Genomic DNA, 23,852 nt, shown 5'->3' with positions numbered 1-23,852 from the left:
ATGGACTTCAACTCCCAGAATTCCTCAGCCAGGCACGCTGGCTGAGGAATTCTGGGAGTTGAAGTCCACAAGTCACAAAAGGGCCGAGTTTGAAGACCCCTGGTGTGGCTGAACTCCTGTGTGTATGTCAGTTCACCAAGCCTTTGCAAATGCTTCTTTTTAAATAAAACTTTGTTGCTGGAATTCCAAGTCAGTTTGTTTTGGGATCTTGAACCACGTTCCAAACACTTCTAAGTGGCCTGTTAACAAAATGGTTGTTATAAGGCACTTGTTAAGAGCTGACAAAAGAAAACTAAAGAGTTTGGCTTTTATCATCAAATCATTAATTACGAAACTTGGTTACTGAATTTTTAAGTAATCAAGAACAGCTTTAAACTGTAGTACTATTCTTACATTTGTGTTTATACTTGTGACCTGCCCTCTCATCTGTTTTCCACTCCTGTGCTGCTGCTTTCTGTTTCTCTTGCTTTGTGCTCTTTCCACCCTATTCTGCCTCTTAATTAATCAGAGCTCTGGAGAAAGTTGGCAATGGATTCACAGCAGAGAAATATGTCTTTTAAGAATTTTTGTCTTAATACTGAGGCAATTGCATATCAATCAAATTTCCCAAAGTATTAACCTTTAATAGGTCTACCACTTTACTGATAATTTTAATGGCAACAGCGTCAAGTGATGAATTGATATGATATGCAAAAAATGAGCATCAATTATACAAATTTAATGTTTAATAATCTTGAATTCTTAAACGTATACAAGATACACAGCTGTTGATTCCTAATCTTGAATTTTCATGGAGTACAGTTGCCTTGCTCACTATCTGAGCAATAGTGTAAAAATAAGCTATTTTTGCCTTCATACAATGTAGGGGAGATTTGGAAAGTGCCTAGATTCAAAGGCATATCCAATTCCAAACATTTACACTTATTTCTATCCACCCAGTTAAATATGTTTCAGCTTGTTTGGAAGCTTTTATTCCTTCACCAAAACAAAAACAAAAAAACCCACCCATACTTGAGTTGCTGGACTTTTCAGAAACCTGACAATTATAGCTGCCAATATCTGTTAGGATTGGAGAAACTAGGTTTTGGTGGTGTGGTGACTTTAGTCAATCCATCCATCAAAGTCCCTTCAAGATATTGCTGCCCACTTCCATGTGCCTCCAAAGCTTTTGCATATTGGGTTTTGGGAAGGTAAAGAGAATTGGTGTTATGCATTGTGTTCCCCTTTCTATCCATAGCTAGCTACAGTATATGTCATAAATTCTTAGAAGATAAATGTGGACAATGTTGTTTATTTCTGTTTTATATACATTGTCACTTATTCTGAATCTTTAATCTTTCATCAGTAGTTTCCAAAATATGCTGAAATTCCTATTCCAGAGACAGCCTATTTGGTGTAGCAGTTAGGGCACCAGGCTAGAAATGGGGAGACTGAGTTCTAGCCTTATTTAGGCATAAACCAGTTGAGTGTCCATTAAGCCAGTCATTCATTCTCAGTCCTAGGAAGGAGGCAATAGCAAACCACTTCCAAAAATGTTACCAAGAAAACTGCAAAGACTTGTCCATGTAGCTGTTAAAAATCATGCTGGGAAAGGACCTCCTCCACCCCTAAAAAAAAAAATTACAGTATTAACAATAAATTTGGTGGTCATTTTGTGTGTAGGTCTGAGGAGACAAAAAAGATACCTGAAAATAGTTCAGGAATAAAAAATGGTGCAGTATGTTGCAAAAAGGATCTTCAGAAAGTTGGTCTTCTAGTGGCAGAATTTTTCTGTGGAACAGAAAGCATCAACATCATGAATTTGTATAAAAGAGCTAAGATGCGCAGATTTTTTGAAGAAACTATTTTTTGGGAGAAAGTTGAAGACTAGACTGAAGATGCAGTTGCATAGGTCAGGGGTCCCCAACCCCCGCTCCATGGACCAGCACCGGTCCATGACATGCCAGCAACCAGGCCGCACAAACAAGTGAAGCCCCATCTGTGGGATGCAGGCAGTATGCAAAATCGCACTCCCTCTGGTCCAGAAAAAACCTCTCTAGATGTAACTGGTCCCTTGTGCCCCAAAAGGTTGAGGGGCGCTGGCATAGGTGATATTGTTTCAACAGAAATGAGATGGTCAGGTTTATTCCAAAACATCTTTTCTCCTATGAAACAAGTTAGACTTTTCTTCCTTGGCCTCTGCTAGTGAATGCATACTGATCATGTCAAATTTTTCTTCTGCTTTTTAGGGAGTGGGTATGATAGATTCTTCTGAAAATAGAACACTAAATCAATACTATAAATTTGAGACAGTGGAATGAGAGTTACCGTTTGCTGTTATCCTTGCTGTGAATTGATGTAATTATTTTTTATGAATTGTGTATGTTTTTGTCCCCTGTAAATGTTTAATTCTGGAACTCTGAATGTTCTTGTTATTCATCTGCTTTAAGATGAATTATAGGCAACCATTAATCTGATGTAACCACCTACCTAGTCAGAATGAGTTACTGGTTTTAAACAGACATTACAGGACTAGAGCTGTATTAATCTGGGTTAGCCAAAAGTCAGAAAAAGTGTGATAATATAGGAAATTACGGTGTTTTTTTCCTGTCTGTTCCCTCTGAATATTATGCAAATTATTTGTGTACATAAGCTTTGGGCAGGTATTGATGCTTGCGTGCACTAAGAGAAGCTGATTTGATAAGAAATATCATCTTACTTCATTTGTACTATTCATCCCTTGAGATAAGATGGCAACTGGAGATTAAGTTTAAATTATTATTGGATCTTGTGATAATAAAACTCTGTGATTAAGATCATGTAAAGATTTACTAATTTCACTGGGTCTTCTCCTCAATCCTTGGTAGCCCAAATCTGCAGATGAGATCTTGCAAATGTTGGATTATGGAAACAAAAACAGAACACAACATCCTACTGATGTGAATGCCTCCTCATCTCGGTCCCATGCTGTCTTTCAGGTAAGATGAAACGGTAGATAAGGTGTCTGACGATTTGAGATAACCTTTGATGCTTTGTGTAAAAGATAGAAAGAACTCTCAGATTATGGTATGCCATTCATAATAGCTTTGTTATTGGGAAGAGAGTTCCAGCTTGCAGACACATGGCGCCTGCTTTAAATCCTTTGTGCTAAATAGCCTCTCTGGTCTGTTGAAGTGTTGGAGCTGCTTGTGAGAATAAATGTCTCATGTACTAACATTAGAGTAATATGATTTTGCAAACTTATTTTTCCCTTGTTCATTACTTTTAATAAATGTGTTTTGAGTTAAAAGCAGCTGGAACCTATACATGTTTATTCCTGTAAAATTCCCATTGATTTCAGTCAGTCTCATTGCTTGGGAATCCTAGTCCATAGGGTTGGAGCCAAAAAGCTTTCCAAGAAAATGTCACAATAAAAAGCAAACTTTCCAAATGTGCTGTCCAACTTTAACTCGTGATTTTATAGCACAGTATGCTGCATTTCATTGTATTGGGTAGTCAGGAGTGGCACATGAGACAAAATGCAAGGAAATTTAATAAAGTTCATTTTCCAAAAAGTGATTTAATCTCAGGAATATCATCTAACATAAATTTTAATTCTTTTAAACACTTAAGTCTCTCAATCACCCCCAACTCTCGGACCAAGAAAAACCTAAGTGTGTGTGTAATAATCTGTGACTGTTGCCCTCTAAATTGGTGCATATATATGGGGATGTTATTACATGTAGTCCTCTACGTACAACCACAATAGAGCCCAGAATTTTTTGTTGATAAGTAAAGAGTTTTGTTAAGTGAGTTTTGCCCTGTTTTGCAACCTTTCTTGCCATAGTTCACTTCAGTTAAGTTACCAACATGGTTGTTAAGAGGATCTGGATTCCTCATTGATTTTGCTTGTCAGAAGATCGCCAAAGGTAAATTTACATGACCCCAGGACATAAATATGAGTCATCGGGATTTTGATCATGTGACCCTGGGGATGCTGCAACAGTCATAAGTGTGAAAAACAGTCACAAATCACTTTTTTTGCTGCTGTTGTAACTTTGGTCACTAAATGAACTGTTTTAAGTTGAGGACTATCTAAATTTGGAACTTTGCTAAGTTGCTTTTTTCTTCTATTTTTTTTAATGTAGATTTATTTAAGACAACAAGATAAAACTGCAAGTATCAGTCAAAATGTCCGTATTGCCAAAATGTGTCTTATTGACCTGGCAGGATCGGAACGTGCCAGAGCCACAAATGCCAAAGGAGCTCGTTTTAGAGAAGGAGCAAATATAAATCGGTCACTGCTTGCTCTTGGCAATGTTATTAATGCCCTTGCAGACTCAAAGGTCAGTAATAACTTCCTTCCAATCTCCAGTAATGTTTCTATTCTATTTCATGTCAGTCACTGATGTGATGAGCTACACAATCTTATGTGTCTTTATTCATTTGGGTTGTAGTTGTTTGCATGCTTCATATTTGAGAGTGTCTAGGCATGAGTCCTACTGTCAACAGCAGGGTTTCCTAAAGAGAGAACTAATGACATAGCTTATCATTTTTGGATCTGGAAATATGCTCCTGTTTTTTATTTATTTAGTTGAGAAGGATGAGCTGAAAAATAACTAGCATTAGACGACAGCTAAAAAGAAATTCTCCTGTTTCCTGGAAGGAACTCCCCAAATTAGCTCCAAACCACATATATCCTGGTTGTCACATGTTTGCAAGAGAAGGAAAGTTGATTGTATGCTTGCATCGAGAATCTGGGCCAGAGGTTTTCTTTATGCCACTATATGTGGACATAGGACAACCCCAGCAGCATAATCTAGCACAGGGGTGTCAAACTCAATTTCATTGAGGGCCGCATCAGCATTGCGGTTGTCCTCAGGGGGCTGGGTGGGTATAACCAGGGTGGCTGTGGCCTACTGGGTGGGCGCAGCTAGAGTGCGTATGGCCTACTGGGTGGGCATGGCCAGCTCTACAGCGTTCGCATCAAGGGTGCCTGTGGGGGCCGGGGCAGGAGTGGGACAGATCTGAGGGTCTCTGGCAGAAGGAGGGTCTCTGGGCCAGGGCCAAGGCAGTGGGGGCCATTCCCTCACTGTTTCCAGGATGGCTTTGCGGGCCACATGAAACCACTTTGCGGGCCGGATCTGGCCCCCGGGCCTTGTGCTTGACATGTCTGATCTAGCATACAGAGATTCACTCACATTGCCTCTCGCAGTGAATCTTGTTGCAATTTTATTTATAATGTTAATTTTTCTATTATTGATATTTCACATTTCTGAGGTAAGGCAAAGCTGGATGTATCCTTTGCAACCAATGTTTTGGAACAAGCAGGAAAGGGGTGGGAAATGCATCTTTTTCAACTGTTAAAGCCACCCCCCTTTTTTCCCAGGCACACACAGTTGCTTTTAAATTGGCTGTGCATGCCCTTTGCTGAGAAAAATACAAAGATACAAAATAAAGTTAATGGGCAGTATTGTAATAATGTGGTTTTTTAAAAGATGAAATTCTTTAAAAATAAAATAAAAGTGATCAGAGCAGCCTATGGAGATCTAAAATGATGTAAATACTGTACTAAGGCACAGCTAATTAAGAACGTGTCTAACCAAGTCTGGGGGGGGGGAATTGGAATAAGAAACTTTAAGTCAACTTTTCAGATGAATTATTAGGAGCCGTAGTCAGGCAGATCAACACCACCATAAACAGGCCTCCAGAAAGAAGTCTACAGAAAAGTAAACCAAGGGTTGTATGTAGCAAATTTTATCAAGTCAGGTCAAATTGGTCAGGAGACACAGAAGGTGACTAGAAATCAGAGTCCAAGTTAATCAAATAAGTCTGGATATGAAACCACGGAATGACAAGACAGGTAGGTAGGTACATGATTTCCAGTAATTTGATCAGAACATTTTATATATATACACACACTTTGGAGGGCCAAGTCCCTCTAAGCTTGCGCCTGTTACTTTGGAAAAGTTGGGCCTTATAGCCCTGCATTTCAGGACTATTTATCTTGATGGGCTTCCACATGATGGCACTGTCACTCTCTAAAATTTATGTCTTGCAGTTCTAGTTGGCATCCTGCCCAGGTTGTTGGAATGGGATCTGGTTTAGGTTGTGTACCAAGATTTAGTTCTCTGCCTCTGGATACTAAGTATCCTTTTTTTTCCCCTGACCAGCTGGACATCCATGATTTCAGTTTTCAACATCCAGGCCTTGCTGGTGGGAGGTGTGGTCCAACACAGCTGGAGTACCATATGTCTAAAATGTTTGTTAATAATAAAAATGTTTATTAATGAAAGCACGCTATTTAAGCCATTCAGAGAAAAAAATGTTGTAGTTCAAAATTATGACCAAGAATAAAAGCTAGTATACTGTAGGCTGTCAGATATAGTTTGTGTTAATTTAAAGAATTATTGCAAGATATTGTATTGTCATTCGACAACCTTTAAGACACTTTATGGGAAATAGAGTTCATGTTGAAGAAGTGACTGAAACCAGTCAATTATCTAAGTTACGACAAAAAAACTAAATTTTGTAGAGACAAAGACAGAAAATTATAAATTTGATGTTTAATCCCAAAAATATGTCATTAGAAACTAATGAATCTGGTGACAGATTCACAACACATATATTAGTGCTGTTTAATTTATATGACTGTTCTTTTCATATGCAGAATGAATTTACAAAGTTGAGGAAGTAGAACTATTAACAATTAGGGAGATAAAAAAATTTCCAGCAGTAGAATGAAATCCTTGAATTAGTAGAAATTATTAATAAAATACACAATTATAATAGAAAAATCTAATGTATTTCATGATTTAAATAAATAATTTCACTATGAACTATTCTAGACTGTTTAATAACTATATTTGAAGAAGCTTTGGGCACACCACATCATGTGATGGAATCACTGTTGTGACTTTATTGAAGTGCAGTCTAGTTATCTGCAATACAGGGCATTTGTTTCCACACACATTTCCATGGAAACTAGAATTTGTTTGTTTTAAAAATTGATACAGTCAGTCATGTTCAACGAACTTTGGGTGATTCCCAATGAATACTGATAATGTCAGGTTGATGTTCACATAGAAGTGTTTGTGTGTAAACCACATCTCCCCACTGCATTCAGTTGCCCTACAATCATAGACAAATAACAGTTTAGTGATGTCACAGCTAAAGGATGTTGACCATTCACCACATCTTCAAGTCTGCTTGGAAATATATCAAGACTACTGTGAAAACTGGAATTATGGCTTTGTGACTGATGTGTCCAGCAGTTGTTTACAATGATGTTGCAGACCCATTGTGGTCCTCCACTCATTACAGATTGCTGCTATAATTTTCCATTATAATTAACAATAGGGAAAAAATAGAGAAGTTGCTGTTGTTGACTTTCACTATAGAACAGGGGTGTTAAACTGCCAGCCTGCGGGCCGGTTGCATCATGCAGAGGCTGCACCCACCCCAGCTCCAGCAATGCAAAAAAAGTCACAAAATGTCGCAACACATCACGTGGTGTGGCGATTTTGACAACCGTGCTATAGAAAGAAGAAGACTACTGGAAGAGTAGAGGGACTTACTAGTTTCATCCTTACATTTTTCATTTTAAGAATTTAGGAATATAACTTGCTAACTTCTGATTTAATTAGAATGGGAAAAAATCTAGTACAGAAGGTTGAGGATCAGCCAGGTGTTGTAAACAAGCAATTTTTTTTCAAGATTTTATCACCTACTGCAAAATGTGCAATGTGGAACAGCTGTTCGGTGTAGGTCCTGGTCTGAAGCTAGAGTAATCTTAGCAAGCTATTAAACACCTCATGTATTCTGTTGCTTTGGTTTTTCCCAGAAAAAGAATCAGCATATTCCCTATCGGAATAGTAAGCTTACTCGTTTACTGAAAGACTCTCTTGGAGGAAATTGTCGCACTATCATTATAGCTGCTATTAGTCCTTCCTCTTTGTTCTTTGATGACACATATAACACTCTTAAATATGCCAACCGAGCCAAAGACATCAAATCCTCAGTAAGTAAATACTGTTTTAAAATTCTTCATTAATAATAGCAAATTATCATTTTAAAGTACACAGATGAATATATCTTTTTTTGCTTCTTACTTTAAAATAGTGCAGCGGTCAACCTGTAATATTTATTTGCTAGAGCTTATATGCCACTCCATTCCCAAAGGACTTACAGATTTGAGACGACTCAAAGCTAGTGAAATAATAATGTCTAATTAAATTAGTTAAATAACCCTGGTGATCAGGGAAAAATTGGGAGAGGAGGGCTTCTTAACCAGAAGAGTCCACTCCTCATAACAATTTGTCCAATGAGTCTCTAGAAAAGTTACTTTTAATAGTTTTGCTTCCCTTCCTCCTTTTTCTTGTCCATTCTTTCCTTCTACCATAATATTCAAATAGTTCCTTGACTTTCAAGATTCCATTTGATTCCTTCTCCCCCACCTGTTCAATGCAATTCTCTGCCTTTCCAAAGAATTTATTCAATCCCGTGGGTAACTGGATTTGGCCGCATGTTGTTTTTTTTACTTTGTTTCTAAGGGTTGGCTGGTTTTAAGATGAGATTACCAAGAATTCTGTGTGATGTCTAGGTAATAACGTTTAAGAAGCATTGATAGCAAAGGAGAATGTACCAATAATATCACAATGAAGAAGAAGATGATACTAACTTTTTTAATCCATCCCTCTACAGATAAAGAGCAATGTTGTAAGCCTGGATAGCCATATAAGTCAATATGTTAAGACCTGTGAACAACAAAAGAAAGAGGTATGCTTGTTGCTACAGTTGTTGATTATTAGTATTAAAAAATGTAGGAATAAAGGAAGTAAGTATTGATGCTAATTATTATGCATTAAAATAACTATTATACACCAACACTGAAGAAAATCAGGCATCAGAAATATAGTAATGAAAGCTTTAAAAATTGTTTTACAAATATAAAATTAAAAAAGATAATGTGCGCCAAGTTCCTTCATTTTTATTAAACTACTTACTGTTTCAGATTTTAATGCTGAAAGAGAAACTGAAAATGTATGAAATGGGAAAAGTATCTGTTCCCAGTAATCAAGATACAGCAATATGTACAAATCAACAGCAGGTTGAAATATCAAGGTAGTATTTATGGTTATTTTCTTTTATATGTACAGCTCAAATCATGCTTATATGTTTTCTAAGGATAATGAAGCATATAAACGCATCTTTTGTTGTCAATCTTTGATCTTAAACACTGCTGTAATGTACCTGGCTATTCTGTACAATAGAAGACTCATCCTATACCAGAATATGATTTGGCTGGCTTCAGAAATGGGTGTGATCTATTCATGGAAGTCATGAAGACCAATGGCAATTAGCCTTGATCAGCGTGTGACTGTCTCCAAAGGCCATATACTAGGAGCCTACTGGGCTCCTAGATGGTTGGCTCATGTGAAAACAGACTGCTGGATTAGCTTGGACAGGTGTCCAATTCATCAGGTCACTGTTTATATTCTTATGTTAACCCATATTCCTGTAGTACTATTTGGTGATCCCATCTTTACCCAAGGATTCATTTCCCAAGCTTGTAGGAGAAGGGACATCAAACTGCTACTCACTAAATATGATAAACTAATCATAAATTCTAGATTCATACCACATAAAGTAGCTACAGTGTAATTGGCTATCATGGGTTTAGCATATTGTGCAAATTACAATCATTACCACTGTTTTTCTTGATTGCCTTAATAATATAAAGTTCATTACACAGTGGTACAGATTGAATCTCTGTCCCAGAGACTAACAGGCCCCTGTTTGGCAATTTAAGTGGTTTGAACCAATATGACTCCTTATTTAAACAATTTATACTGGTTTCTGATTTATTTCCAGGATTAATTCAAAGCCATATTTTTAAAGTTGTTTACCACTGGGAGTAGATGAGGCACCATCTTTTATAGATCTTTCACACTTGTTGCCTTTTTTTATCCTTAGGGTTTAGGACTCCCTTTTAAAGAATTTTTATTTTTTTTCCTTTTTACCAATTTTTGATCATATTGTTAAAACCTTTCTTTATAAGAAGGCTATTGTGCTTAATTTTGGTGAAAATGATTTTAATGGTTTATTTGATTAATACACTAGTATTCTTTTCTTTTGTTTGTATATCAACTATGTTTCAGTATTTGATATGCTTTAATTGCTGGAGTCTGTTTTGAGGAAAATCGTAGCTGTGTTTTTAAAAGATGGTCCTTTGAATTTCTAGAAATTGAATGGAAAAAAATAGCTGAAATGCACAAAGAAAATGCACAAAGCTACTAAATTCTGGACCAGGCATTTTGAGGGACTAAAAATGCAATTGTTTAACTTGTTCAGATTTTTTTTTTGTAAGTCAGAATTCAAAATGCTTTTAGCCCGGCATAAAAACAACATTGTGTGGCTTTTTTAAAAAATTTTTTAAAAAAATAGTTACTACAAAGTGGGATTTTTAAAATGCCATAATAGAGATTGTGCGTAGGTGATTTTACTATTAAAACAATTAAAATAATCAAAGACTTCTTTAAAAAGGATAAAAATACACTGGAAAATTGTGAGGTAAAACTGTATATAATGAGGCAACTTTTGTCACTTTTTTCTGGATAATAAACACATTATGTAATTTTATTTTGTTATATATCTGAGAAGTTTTAACTAGAGCTGCGATAACTCCATATATAGAAATAATCCCAAAGGGAGGATCATAGGAACTAATTACTATGTGTGAAACATCTCAGTTTTTACCATAAAACCTTCCCATGGTAACAAGTATTTTAATACTCCAATTAAAGGGTCTTTAACCTTTCTGTTAAAAACAGTTAATAAAGGCAGAACTGTTAAAACATAACAGATCAAAGTTCTTAAATGTTTGGGGGGGGGTTCTCCTCAATAGAGGCTGTGAGTTCTTAGAAGTTTTAGACCCACTACTCTACTTTCTTACAAATAGTATTGCCCAGTAGTCTCATCTTTAAATCCATAGTTTATCTTTAAAGGCAGTATTATGACCCTGGGACAATATTCCAAGGATCACTGCATTCGTTGGATTTCTGCCTCAGAAAGGAAAATTCAGGCTTAGATTACCTCTTTAGATTTCCTCCCATCCTTTAAGGCTGGAGTTTACCAACATCAGAAACTTTAATTTTGGAAAGTCCCCAAATGAGGAATGATGAGAGAGCAGGCTGGCAAGCCTGGAGGTACATTATATATTTTTTTTTCCCATTACACCCTACATGACCTGGTCAAATGTATTTCATTATATGCAATGAGGAGATACTCCCACTCGTCAATAAAAGAAGAGACTTCCATTAGTTGCAGCCAGCAGGATTGCTGCGGGAACGATTTTAGAAAATTAGATTGCGCTTTCATTTATTTTTTTAATTGTACAAATATAATCCTTTTTTTTCACCTTCAAGAAGGGAAGTCCTAGAAGGAAAAGTATGATAATGGTGTTATTATATAGCCCATTCACCTTTAGTCCTATTAACAGGCCCCGGAAAGAATGTTTTAATACTATAATCCTCAAAAACATCATTGCTTTAGGAAGTTCATCTGCAATTTCATACCTTCCATAATTCCCACCTAAAAAAAGATTGAATTATCTGCATAGGCTAGGTGAGGCGGTGTTTGAAAAATCTCAACAGCTGACAGTAGGTTCTTACTATTAAGCTAGAAAGGTTATGAAAGAAATGCCTTGTTAGCCCTGTACAGATACTTGATCTTCACTGCATGCCTCCTGAGGAAACAAGTTTCTCCCTGAAACCTGGAGATTTTAGTATATGTCACAATGATATTAGAATTAGCCAATGATATTTTAACCTAAACGTGTTTTGTTTCTGTAACTGGCTTCATTTATATAAATGTTTGGGACAGGTTTAAAGAAATTTTGAAGTGTGTGTTTGCAAATCGAGAGGAAATCAGGAAAGAGTTCCTCAATCTTGAGTTACAACTAAAAGAAAATGTCCTTAAAACACATTATCAGAAACATTGCCATGAACAAGTTAAAACAGTATGTTCCTGCTCACCAGAGAGATTGGAAAAGGTAAGCAATTTATACAACAGATACTGCTATCTTTCTGTGTTTTTGAAGTGCTACTACATTTAATGTCGGAGAGTCAGTTTGGTGTAGTGGTTCAGGCATCATGCTGGAAACTGGGATACTGTGAGTTTTAGTTCACCTTAGGCACAAAGCTAACTAGGTGACCTTATTTTCAAAAAAAATTTAAAAAAATTTGGGAACCTGTTAAAGATTTTCCACCCACCCCCCTCCCCCAATCAAACAGATAAGCAGTAATGACAGAAAATTGGCAATACAATGAAAAGGAAACTGTTTAAAATAAATGCAACTTTAATGTTTTAAAACATTAGAAAAAACACCCTTGGATTTTACAGTTATTTGGGAGGTTGAAGCTTTAAACTAAACAAATCAGCCTTTGGGCAATTCTGTTGTTACACAGAATCTATGAAATATTTTCTTTTGAAGTACTCTGGACTTTTAACTTTTAAATTGGAATTTTACTTTTTAAATATCTTGCTTAATTATGCAATATATCTGGCTACTGTTGCTCAATGCTTGCTTGCATTCAACGTCGAATCTGCTTGGGTTGTCTTTCTTGCCAGTCCATCTAAAATCAAAAGTGATGAGATTCTGATCCTAGTTTTCTTTCTTACTGATCAGCCAGCTTAAATTCTCAAAATGTGTCCTATGAGAAGCATCACTAGCACCGCTGGAATCTGCTTTCCTTTTTTTTTGTTCCAACAGCTATTAGTAGTGCTACTTGTCCTAGATTTTAAGACAACGAATCATAAGGATTAGGGTTAAGGTAATCTGGCAGAAGAATGTGTGCCCTGTTTGTTTTCAGCAGTAACCAGTTAAACTTCTTACATTATAGGCAACTGGAAAACTTGAGCACCGGCTTGCTTTGCTTAAAAGTCGCCGTGTGCATCTAGAAAAGAAAAAAGAAGAGGAAGCCAAACGTTTTGAGGACAACACAAATTGGTTGCATAGGTTGGAGAATGAAATGCGCTTCCTGGGTCAAGATCATCATATTCCTCCAGTAAGCTGCTTCATTCTTTTGATTGTTTGTTTCTAAGCAGTAAGTTACTTATAGAATTTATAAGCTTCCAACTCCATATATAGTGGCTTATTAAGTATATAATAATCAAACATGCATAATAACTCTGAGACACCATCAGCATCACCAATTATAAACAACATTCCTATATCCATCAGAAATAACAGTATAAAATAATTATTAAAAATATTAAGAGCAGGTGGTTGTAATATTAACCAATCTTAGCTGATCTTTATCCTGCACTGTGTATATTTTTCAAGGGGAGAAAAATCAACCTCTTGTATAGCCACAGAAAGCAAGCATTTTTCCACTCATAAATTGGATGTAAACAATTCGCTATAAACAATCATAAATTTCCATGACTGACTAATCACAGCTGTATTTACTTATCCTGAAAATTATTGCAATGCTGAGTTATAGAGACAACTTTACTGTCAGAATGTGATGACATATTTTGGTTATTCTACGGAGTAACCTTGTGCTTATAATACATATGGGTTTCAATAGTAATTCTCTAATGACATCCTGCAAAGGGCGGGAGATAGGATATGATGACATCTTCCAACTATAATTTTTTTGATTCTGAGTTATTTTAGGGTTTTTTTAAATTTAAATATATATATATATATATATGAATCATTAATTAGAGACCAGAAAAGTCAGGACATTGGAACAAATCCCATTGTTAAACAAATTGAAGTAATGCTGGTGTTTTGGATAAGGCATTCTTGTATTTAGATTATTGTATTTGAAATAAAGGAACAAGCTTCCAATGGGCTCAAATTAATGTATTAACATTAAGCAATGTTTAGGCATTGACACCTTTTATTTATCATGTTTGACCAAACCTTCCATCTGTGCCTATATCATATATACAATACCAGCAGGCAAAACTACACCACTTTGATTCATATATTTAGCTTATCCATTTTTGTAACATCTGAATAGAATCTTGAGTGTTTCCTCTTGAAATAACTATCAGTATAAAGAACTCCCGGATTCATGATTGGAAGCGATGCACTTTGAATGTAGGAATTCTCTCTGTGTTCTTCTCTACATGCCAATAATTCTTTTCCATGAGTTCCAAGAGTTTCCTATGCAGCTGACTTCTAACAGTGTCTGTTTAGGAATAACAAAATGTGCAATCTTGTTGGGGTGGGTGCAGCACACTGGAATGTATTGTTTAGTTGAAGATAAAATGGGGTTTCTTATTTACTGTTCTATAATTCAAGAGTTTGATTTTGAAAATAAATCTGGCAGAAGACAAACTGGGAGGAAGGTAAATTATTGAAAATAAGGCAAGATCTTCTGAGTCAAAATTACTGGAGTCTGGCTTTCAATATGGCATTGAATATTTCACCAGTTATTCAAAACAGTAGTTGTTTTAGCTAACTATGACTTACGCCTTTGCAGATACAGGCCTTTGTGGGTGTGCTTGTGATACAGTAAAAAGAAAATGCTATATTATCTATATTATAAATTCAGTAAAATGCTGTATTGTCTATATTATGAACATTCAATACTGTTTTGTTTAGCTACTTATACAGGCTTGCATTAGGATAGTTTTGAACTTCATTGAATTACAGTTGACTGGGAGCTGATTTGCCCTAAAACAAAATGTAGCCACTCTAATGATGACTGCACTTTGGGAATGAAATATTCTTACTTTTAGGGTTTAGCAGTTTGGAATACAAAGGTGTAAATAGCAATAATAAACCTTGCAAAAACTAAAGGTTTCTGTTTGTTTCCTTAATTTGCCTCTCCCACCCTTTGCTCAAAGTACTAACTCATATAGTAGGGGAAAGGGGCCTTTCCTGCTGAATTTTAGCATGGAAGTAGTTTTGCAGACTTCGGGTTAGTGTTTTGGGCAGTAGGAATAACCTTGAGGAACAAGGGGAAAGCTGCAGTTAAGAGAACAGTAAGATAAAAGAAATTTGCGTTTGAGGCAGAAATGTAGTTTGAAAAAGCATCTCAGACTTATCTCTCCCTAATTTTCACAGAGATAATGGAAGTGAGGGAGGGAGCACATTGATATTTGCAAGACTGGTGTCAGTCCTCCAAGGTAGACTAGCTTTAGGAAACCGATGTCATGAATGCTAATTCTGTTTTTATTTTAAGATTAATCTTTGTGAGAAATAGGGAAAATCAACTCTTGGTTGCAGTTCTTCCTGTTCTTCAAGGTTAGTTAACTTATTACAGTTACAAGCCAGATGTGGCCCACGAGTCATAGGTTTGCCTACTTGTGCCTACTTTAGCAGAAGGCCTTAATGGGAACTTGGGAATGTTATTCATTAACCAAATAAAGAAAAAAAGCAAAAGCATGGGACAGCTTCTCTCCTTGAGTGGTTCTCAATTGGCTTCATGTATCATGCAAACCAGGCATAGACTGGACTCTTATGATAAACTGCTGTCATTTGCTCCTCATGGAAAGGTAAAAGATACATACATTTGGAAGAAAAGCCAAGTATAAATTATAAGAAAAAAAGAAGCAAGTTGCATTCTTGAAACAGTATTTTCCATATAATAGACTTTAATGAAGGTTATGCATTTTGTTAATGACAAAACTGATCAACAGTTGTCAGCATCTTGAAACGTGCTAATAAACAGAAAGCACAATTGCTATGATTTTTTTTAAAATGCTAGAAATTCTAAAGTATAGTCTTAGCGTATGCATGATTGTCCTGCCCTCAGGAACAGCATCTTTCTATATTTCCCTGATATATTTCCTGCTCTTTTGGTTTCTGATGGGTTTCTTTTTATGGTTCTTATGATGTATTTTTTTTAATATATGCCTCACAATATATATTTTGATATACCTCACAATTAGATGGCTTATAAATCAATATGTGATAATAATGCAGGATCCAATCTGGGTTGGTCACCAGGACCAGAGATTTAGTCTTCAGAGTTTTTAGATTTGTGCTGGAACCCATCCTCGGGGAACTTCTCTCTACCAGAATGTCTCCTACACAGAGAAAGGAGCCTCTCCTCAGGGAACTTCTCTCTACCAGAATGTCTCCTACACGGAGAAAGGAGCCTCTCCTCAGGGAACTTCTCTCTACCAGAATGTCTCCTACACAGAGAAAGGAGCCTCTCCTCAGGGAACTTCTCTCTACCAGAATGTCTCCTACACATAGAAAGGAGTCTCTCCTCAGGGAACCTCTCTACCAGAATGTCTCCTACACAGAGAAAGGAGCCTCTCCTCAGGGAACTTCTCTCTACCAGAATGTCTCCTACACAGAGAAAGGAGCCTCTCCTCAGGGAACTTCTCTCTACCAGAATGTCTCCTACACAGAGAAAGGAGCCTCTCCTCAGGGAACCTCTCTCTACCAGAATGTCTCCTACACAGAGAAAGGAGCCACTCCTCAGGGAACTTCTCTCTACCAGAATGTCTCCTACACAGAGAAAGAAGCCTTTCCTCAGGGAACTTCTCTCTCCAGAATGTAGAGAGAAGTTCCCTGAGGAGGAGCTAGAGCACAAGTCTGAAATCTGGGAAGACTAAACCTCTGGTTTTGGTGACTGACCCAGATTGGATCCTGCAACATTATCCTGGGCCATGTATATTTGCTTTCATTCACGTAGTAATAAAGTTTATTTTAACAAAGACCTCCTGCCAAAGGGTGTTCTCCATTTTCCCCCCCATAATTTTCTACCATCAGAGCCAGTAGATCCTCTTGCCTTTGTCTGGATGGTTTCTAGGCATCAGCACATGGGCAGTGTTATCATTCTGGCCTACTCTCTTGGGCTTCCCTGATTTGTCATCAGTTGACACTCATTTTCTTGACAATAAACCAAGACTTAAGATGGGCTTTGTCCCGAGCAAGGACTCCTTTTTTTGCATTTTTATCTTGAAACACATTAATTCAATTGTCCTCATGGTTCTTAGCTTTAACCAAATTTAGGGAACCAATAGCCACCGTTGTTTGTTTGCTGTTGACCAATTTGGCTGGAAATAATGTGAACTGTCTCCCCCCCCCCCCCAAAAAAAAAAAAAAAAAAGAAAAGAAAGAATCAAGATATTACCTGTCTTTGGCTTCCTACCGGGTTTGCCTGATTTCTTTTAAATTAAGATGTTCTACAATTGTATAACATTGCCCAACTTTCCTTATTATATAATAAGGTTCTGAATCATGTAGGGATGTCCCCTAGAGTATGGTCAAAAAAACTTCAGATGGCAGCCACAATCGTGTGATTGATGCTCTGCTTGTTTTTATGTGTCACAGAGCTTTGACCACAAGGTCTCATCTGCCTTCTGATCACGCTCTGTGGACAACCCTAGAGTCATGCCCACTTTTGAAATAAATAGCTTGCATGGTTATTATAAAAGTTATATTCTGATACTTTTCAGTTGTTTGGTGTATAATTTTGATTTCAATTTCAATTTTGTTTCAAGGAACTACATAGAGAAGTGGAGTGTTGTCACTTGAAATTGGAAATTCAGGATTTGAAAAGACAAATTGAATACATGACAAGGCTGGCATCCCAACAAGAACAGTGGCATAAGCAGACAGAAAAGTAAGTCTGTAATAAAAATGCTGCATTCAATTATATTTTCTATTTAAAAAATATCTTTGAGGGCCATAAAATCTGTAATTATCTTAACTGTGTGAAAATGGCAATGGATCATTTGAACAGTTTTCCGCAAAAGCCATAAATGGAATCCATCTTATTTTCCTTTTAGAAAATTTAAAGCGTCCCATTCAGAACATTTTTTTTGCTCCATCTAAAGATGCATGAGGCTAAATTCTTTAGCATGTAGTATAAAAATCATGCCCAGCATGTGAAAGTATGCTATGTGACTGTATTATAGTTCACATAAGACTTGGAACAGTACAGTCATACCTTAGTAGTTGACTACATCAAAACTCGTCAAATTTGGTACTCGACGCATTTTGAAGCAGAAATCTTGTCCCATCTTTCTCTCGGTACTCGACGTGCATGGTAGAACTTGCTGGCCTCAGCTGCCTCGTGACTGTCTACTTCTTCCAGCCTAAATAAAGGCTTGCGTGGTAAGTCACGTGGATTCCTCGGACTTGTCACTTTTAGTACTCATTGCTCCTCCTGGAATAAATTAGCAATAAGTACCAAAGTACCACTGTATTGAGAAAGGTGATGTAAATATCCAAGCAGGAAAATAATCATTATTTTAAACTGGAATAAGCTTCTATGTTTTTCTTTAGATATGATTCTTAAATGGAATTTATACTGTATGTGTAATGAAACAAAGTAATGGAAAGAGGAGTTTAAGACAATGAAATGTAATTAGTTGGAATTAATTTAATGTTTCAATATTTTTTTTAAAAAAATACTCAAATCATAATCTTTAATGATTTTAAAATCATTTGAAAATGGTAATTCATTCTCCAGAAAACAAGTAAAAGTAGTTAATATCCCACCTACTTTTTATCACAAACGTCAGAATGCCGTAAAAGACCAAAAGTAGACCTTTGCAAGAAAGAGTGCAAGAAAGTAGTATACTTGATCTATACAAGTTGTCCAGCGTACTTTAATATAAAGAAAGTCAAAGCTTCTGGACTTTTCTATTTCTTCTAACAATTCTGGAACTAATTCCAAAGAAGGCATAACTTTAGCCCTTTCCTGGAATTACTTCAGGAAAAAAATAAAATGGGTTTTGCAGGTGACCCATGCAATAGCTTTAACCTGATTTTATTTGGCTCCAAAAAAATTTTTTAGGTAGGATGATCAAAGAACATACATTCTGGCAAACAATAGTGTCCTAAAGAAAGATATGTCCCATGAACAAAAAGCAGCTGCAGGTGGTTAAACTATGAAGCATTGTGTAGGAGCTGATTCTGAAACTGATAGTGATTCAAGAAACAATGTGCAAGTGACCAGCTGCAAAGAGTTAGTGAAGAGACCAGCCTCCTTGCCACTCCATCAAAGAGCTGTTAAAGTATCAGAAAACCACTACATTAATGTACACTGCAGTCTATTGGTTCTAAATTGAAAACAGTTTGGCTGCTGACATTTTTGTAACCTCATTCCATCCAACTCAATAAATCTTGCTAAAGAGAACTCTATGAGAATTTTTGCTGGAAAATAATTACTGTTGATTTAGGCAGCTGCAAGGGAGGGAGGGTGGAAGATCAATCTCATATCAAAATATTGAACAGTGAAATCATTTGTATCTCTTCCTTCCAAATATTTGTATTTCATTTTAATTGTCTGTGTGTGATTGTTTATTGTTACTAAATAAAATTGATGGGCTGTCACCTAAGATGTTTTCAAGATACTAACAATTTTCTTTTTATTGTTACAGAATCCTGAATTTTTCACTTCCAATTTTAATAAAACAGTATATTGCTTTAAAAAGGATGCAGTTAGCCAATGGTGTCATTGAGGATGATTTTGGGGAGTTAAAACAGCTCATTCACAGAGAGAAAGTTGTAATTTGGGCTGACCAGATTGTTGAAGAAGAATCAGATCAAAACGATCAGCCCATGATGTCTGCTGTCATGTCATTTCCACAGCTTGTGAGCTATCGGAACACTCCCTGTAGTAAGTAGCTATATTTTGTGTATAAAATGTTAACATATTCACAGAAAATGACCTTATATCAAAAGGCAAATTTACAATAAAGCCTAACAAAGCTTAATGGATATTTTCCTAGAATTTACTGTGGTGTCATCAATTAAATGCAAGGGAGATAAAATAGATTTCTTACCTCCCTAGAACCTTTCACAAAATGAACCTTTCCCAATGTTTTCACGTTGGTCCAAACCAGCAGGAAAGTAGTGTAATGAAGCCTCTGGAAAATTGGATAATTGTTAGACATCATAATTCAGCTATCTCAGTGTCATGGGGAACACTATTTCATTTATTTATTAAATTTATTTGCTGCCCATCTCGTAATGAAAAGACTGGATGGCTACTGTTGCTACTACTGTTCTGATCTTTATACATATAGGCATATCATAGCATAATTTTTCTCAGGTCTTCATGACTGGTCTACTCTAGTCTCTGGCAAATGGTTCATCATTTGTCCAAGAATGACTTGCAGGATGGATATTGAGTTTATCGTTTGCCTGAAAATACAGGTAGAGTGTCTCTGTCCAGACAAAAGCAAATTGCTATACGACAATTTGAACTGCTAAAAATATCAGAATAGTTATTCCCAATTCAGTAATCTGATGGAACTTTCAGGACATTCTCTTAAAATGCCTATGTTATTTCCATTTATGAGGTTACTAATCAGTTGGGAAAATAAAGGGTTGAATTCCTAAATTTGAATTTGGCCCCAATTGTACCTGATCATTGATGATTTGGACCAAGTTGAAAGAGGCTCTTTTCCAAATCTTGTGGCATTCGGTTTCTTTAAAAAAAAAAAACAGGCAACATATAAAATGGCATGAATTAACAAAAACTGTTTCATCATTCCTGGGAGGGTCAAAACTTGGCAGCTGCTAAGTCGTGGCTTATATTTTTAATAAGAAAATGTTTGGGTGGAGATTAATGCAGATCCTCATTGTAGCTTTTTAGTGGGGGTTTTTTTTAGTTTATAATCTTTTCAAGATGTTGAACAGGAAATAGACTTTGTGCATAGAGGCTTAAAAAAATCACCACCTGTTACACAGTGATCATTATTTCTTTAAAACCCGTATTTCACATGCAGCATCATTGCTTAGGGTTTAGTTGTCAAAGTAACAGAAATATTTCCATTTTGGGGCACTAGACTTTTAATTCATTTATGAACCAAGCAATGCAGGGTTTTTAAAAATACATATATGTAACTACTAGTAAGTATGATTAAAACATTGATGCAAATTAGAGAATACTGGCTATTGGATCAGGAATCCCTGTACTCAGTCATTCAAGTCCTGGTTATTTCATGTTTGGACTACTGCAATGTGCTCTACATGGAGCTTCCCTTGAAGAGCAACCTGAAGCTTCAACTGGTGCAGAGTGCAGTGGTGTGAGTAGTCTTTTGGGCCCTTAGGGTTGCTCATGTTACACCTCTATTCTGTGAGCTGCATTGACAGCTGGTCTGCTTCCAGGTGCAATTCAAGATATTGGTCATTACCTATAAAGCCCTGCATGGCATAGGTTCAGGTTATTTGAAGAACCATCTCAGCCCTATGGGACAAGCCCACCCCACCCATGCCGACAGAGGATGCTGCTGGGGATCTCGTCAGTCAAGAAATTCCCTCTGGCAGGTCCAAGAGTAGAGCCTTCTACTGTATGTCATGGCCCTGGCCCTTTGGAACAATTTGCCCCCTGAAAGTCAGATTGGCGCTGTCTCTCTCTCTCTCTCTCTCTGCAAGAACCTGAAGGCTTGGCTTTGCCAGTTGGCCTGAAGCCCTACTGGGGGAATATCTTACTGGAAGTGGTTTATCAACTAATGGTAGATCCAAATCTCTCCTCCCCCTGTGCATCTTGCTTCCTCTCCTCCCCTCTTTTAATTATAGTTTTCTATTGTTTTAATTATAGTTTTGTATTCTTTTAATATTGTAAACTGTCCAGAGTTGCCCTGCATTGAGGTGGGTGGCAAATAAATATACTCAATAAATTAAATGTCTCATACACCAATGGTACCATTTCTGGATTGGGAGGCCTTTCACACAATGATTCACATCTTGGTCACTTCTCACTCGGATTCAAGATGCTGCTTATTACCTGGCACAGGGCCAGATTATTTGTAGGACTGCCTCTCCCCAAGGATATCTGACCATTCCACCAGATTGGATATTGTAAGCCTACTCTAGGTTCCTTTTGTTAAATACTACCGGTACCATCTAGTGGGACCTCAGAAGTGTGTCTTTTCTGTAGCAGACCGTATCCTATGGAATACCCTTCCCCTTGGAGTCTGGCGGGGCCCCCACACTTTTAGCTTTTGAGAAAGCTCTAGCAGACTTGCTTTTCCCTCAGGAATTGATAGAGTAAGGTTGGAACCTGAGAATTGAAATAGATTTCGTGTATGGAGATGAGAAGTCGGGTGACCAGTTTTCTTGCTTATTGTTTGTGATTTTATTATTTTTGTGAGTCATTCAGAGTTTTGCAGGATGGGTAGCCATATTCTTTTAAATAAATAAAGTATCATTTAATCTTATAATATTGGGATTAAAAAAGGAAAGAGGTATGAGTTCAGCTTGCTCCTAAATAGAGTTTGATGATAATAACAATAGTACTTAGGCTTCTATACTGCTTCATAGTGCTTTACAGCATTCTCTGAGCCATTTACAAATGGCTGCATATTGCCCCAATAATCTAGGTCCTTATTTTACCAATCTCAGATTATATACGTACCTACATACCCATCAAATAATTTCTTTCTGGGATAAGCAGCATTATACAAAATGCAAAAAACCGAATAAGAAACTGAGTTAAAGGAAGTGAGGTATCAGATAAAGAAAAAGAAGGGGTAAGGTAAATAAAAGAAGAAATCTAACAAAATCTGCATTTTTGTATTTTCAGCAATACCAAACTTCTTTGTACACATTTCCATTTTTGCAAAGCATTCTTACTTTCACCTCATCCATACATTGCTTCCTTTATTTCTTTAAACTTCTCACTTCTGCATTTGAGAACTTCATCAACTCGTTTCAACCATGACATTCTCAGTCTTCCCCTTCTTCTCAATCCATTTATACTTAATTAGTTACTGTATGTATCCTATTGGTATAGATACTCATCTCACGTGACTCTGGTGTACCCCATTAAAAAAGCTCCCTTTTTATAACAATAAAACACTTAAAATACATAGAAAAAAGCATAGAAAAACAAGCAACTTCAATTAAAATGATACGAACAGCAAAATAGTAGCAAAAATGAGTGTGTTCAACTGTCATGGAGCCATCTAGCAGGCTTCGCTCTTATGCAATCCACTGGCTAGTTAAAATATCAGATTCTTGATTCGATCTTCATTCTTCCACTTCCATATTTTGCTGAAGAAAATACTTCTGTCTTGTATTTTATATAGCATTACTGTGTTTCTATTGATAATATCCAGGATTAACTAAGCGATGATGACCCAGGGACTAGTCCTGGGAAAGGCTTGTTAATTTGCACTCTTAAGAAAACAAGACATCCCTGGAAGTCTATTTTCAGAACGGAGAGAATATAAGGAGAATCATGGCTAAGACTTTGATGAAATAATGGTTCATAAAGAAAAGAAATGATGCAAAGTAAGTCATTATTTTAGCAGAGGGATTTTCTCATCTTCACCCTGAAAAAAAGCTCTCATTTCACTTTTACTGAGTGCAGCATAAATTAGTATACAAGTCAAGCAGAGCACAAGCTCTAAAGGGATCTGGCATTTAAAGGCGCATGTGTCCAGTTCAGATTGATAGTGTGATCCATGCCCTCTCTGTGTCTAAGTTGTATAGAAGAACTCCACTTCCAACCAGGCATTTACTTGCTAGTATTTCTGTCAGGATGAAGATTCTTGGCATAGTTTCAGATATTCCATTTCTTTCTTGTGCATTAGTAGAGGGATAAATCCATTCTTAAAGACAGAATAAAGTGTTCATTGCTTCCTCTATGACCAGAAACAAAGCCAATTATTTTACTGAAGGAAGCTAATTGTTGTGAATTCTGGTGAAAAGCATGGGATCATCCATTGTTCATTCTCGCTTGTATGATTCATCACATGGCCAGAAAGATCCTTCCGTTTCATTTCTGCCTTCTTTTTTAATAATAATGAAATAGTAGGAATTCTTTTTCAGTGCAAGCTGTTTTCTCACTTCTTCAATGTTGCATTTGCTGCTTTTAAAATGTTATAGCATTGGATACTGTCTTCTGATTCTGTGTTCACTGGGCAAAATTTGCACCTCAAAATTCCAGGAGTCAGAA

The 23,852-nt window shown here is 36.6% G+C and overlaps 1 protein-coding gene across 1 annotated transcript in view; it reads left to right on the top strand.

Annotated features, from left to right (window-relative positions):
* KIF18A (kinesin family member 18A) overlaps positions 1 to 23,852 on the top strand; it is a gene marked incomplete at both ends in the record, with an annotated part of 72,838 nt that overhangs the window by 4,197 nt on the left and 44,789 nt on the right. Inside the window, 9 exons of the mRNA XM_083349684.1 lie at positions 2,847 to 2,957; positions 4,107 to 4,304; positions 7,802 to 7,978; positions 8,662 to 8,736; positions 8,972 to 9,081; positions 11,842 to 12,010; positions 12,861 to 13,025; positions 17,437 to 17,558; positions 19,324 to 19,562. Coding sequence (XP_083205810.1) covers positions 2,847 to 2,957; positions 4,107 to 4,304; positions 7,802 to 7,978; positions 8,662 to 8,736; positions 8,972 to 9,081; positions 11,842 to 12,010; positions 12,861 to 13,025; positions 17,437 to 17,558; positions 19,324 to 19,562 — 1,366 coding nt within the window. The remainder of the gene's footprint in view (positions 1 to 2,846; positions 2,958 to 4,106; positions 4,305 to 7,801; positions 7,979 to 8,661; positions 8,737 to 8,971; positions 9,082 to 11,841; positions 12,011 to 12,860; positions 13,026 to 17,436; positions 17,559 to 19,323; positions 19,563 to 23,852) is intronic.

The sequence above is a fragment of the Vipera ursinii genome, assembly GCF_947247035.1.
Source record: "Vipera ursinii genome assembly, chromosome: 1".
Taxonomy (NCBI): Eukaryota; Metazoa; Chordata; class Lepidosauria; order Squamata; family Viperidae; genus Vipera; species Vipera ursinii.
This window is presented reverse-complemented; position numbering and strand designations above follow the sequence as displayed.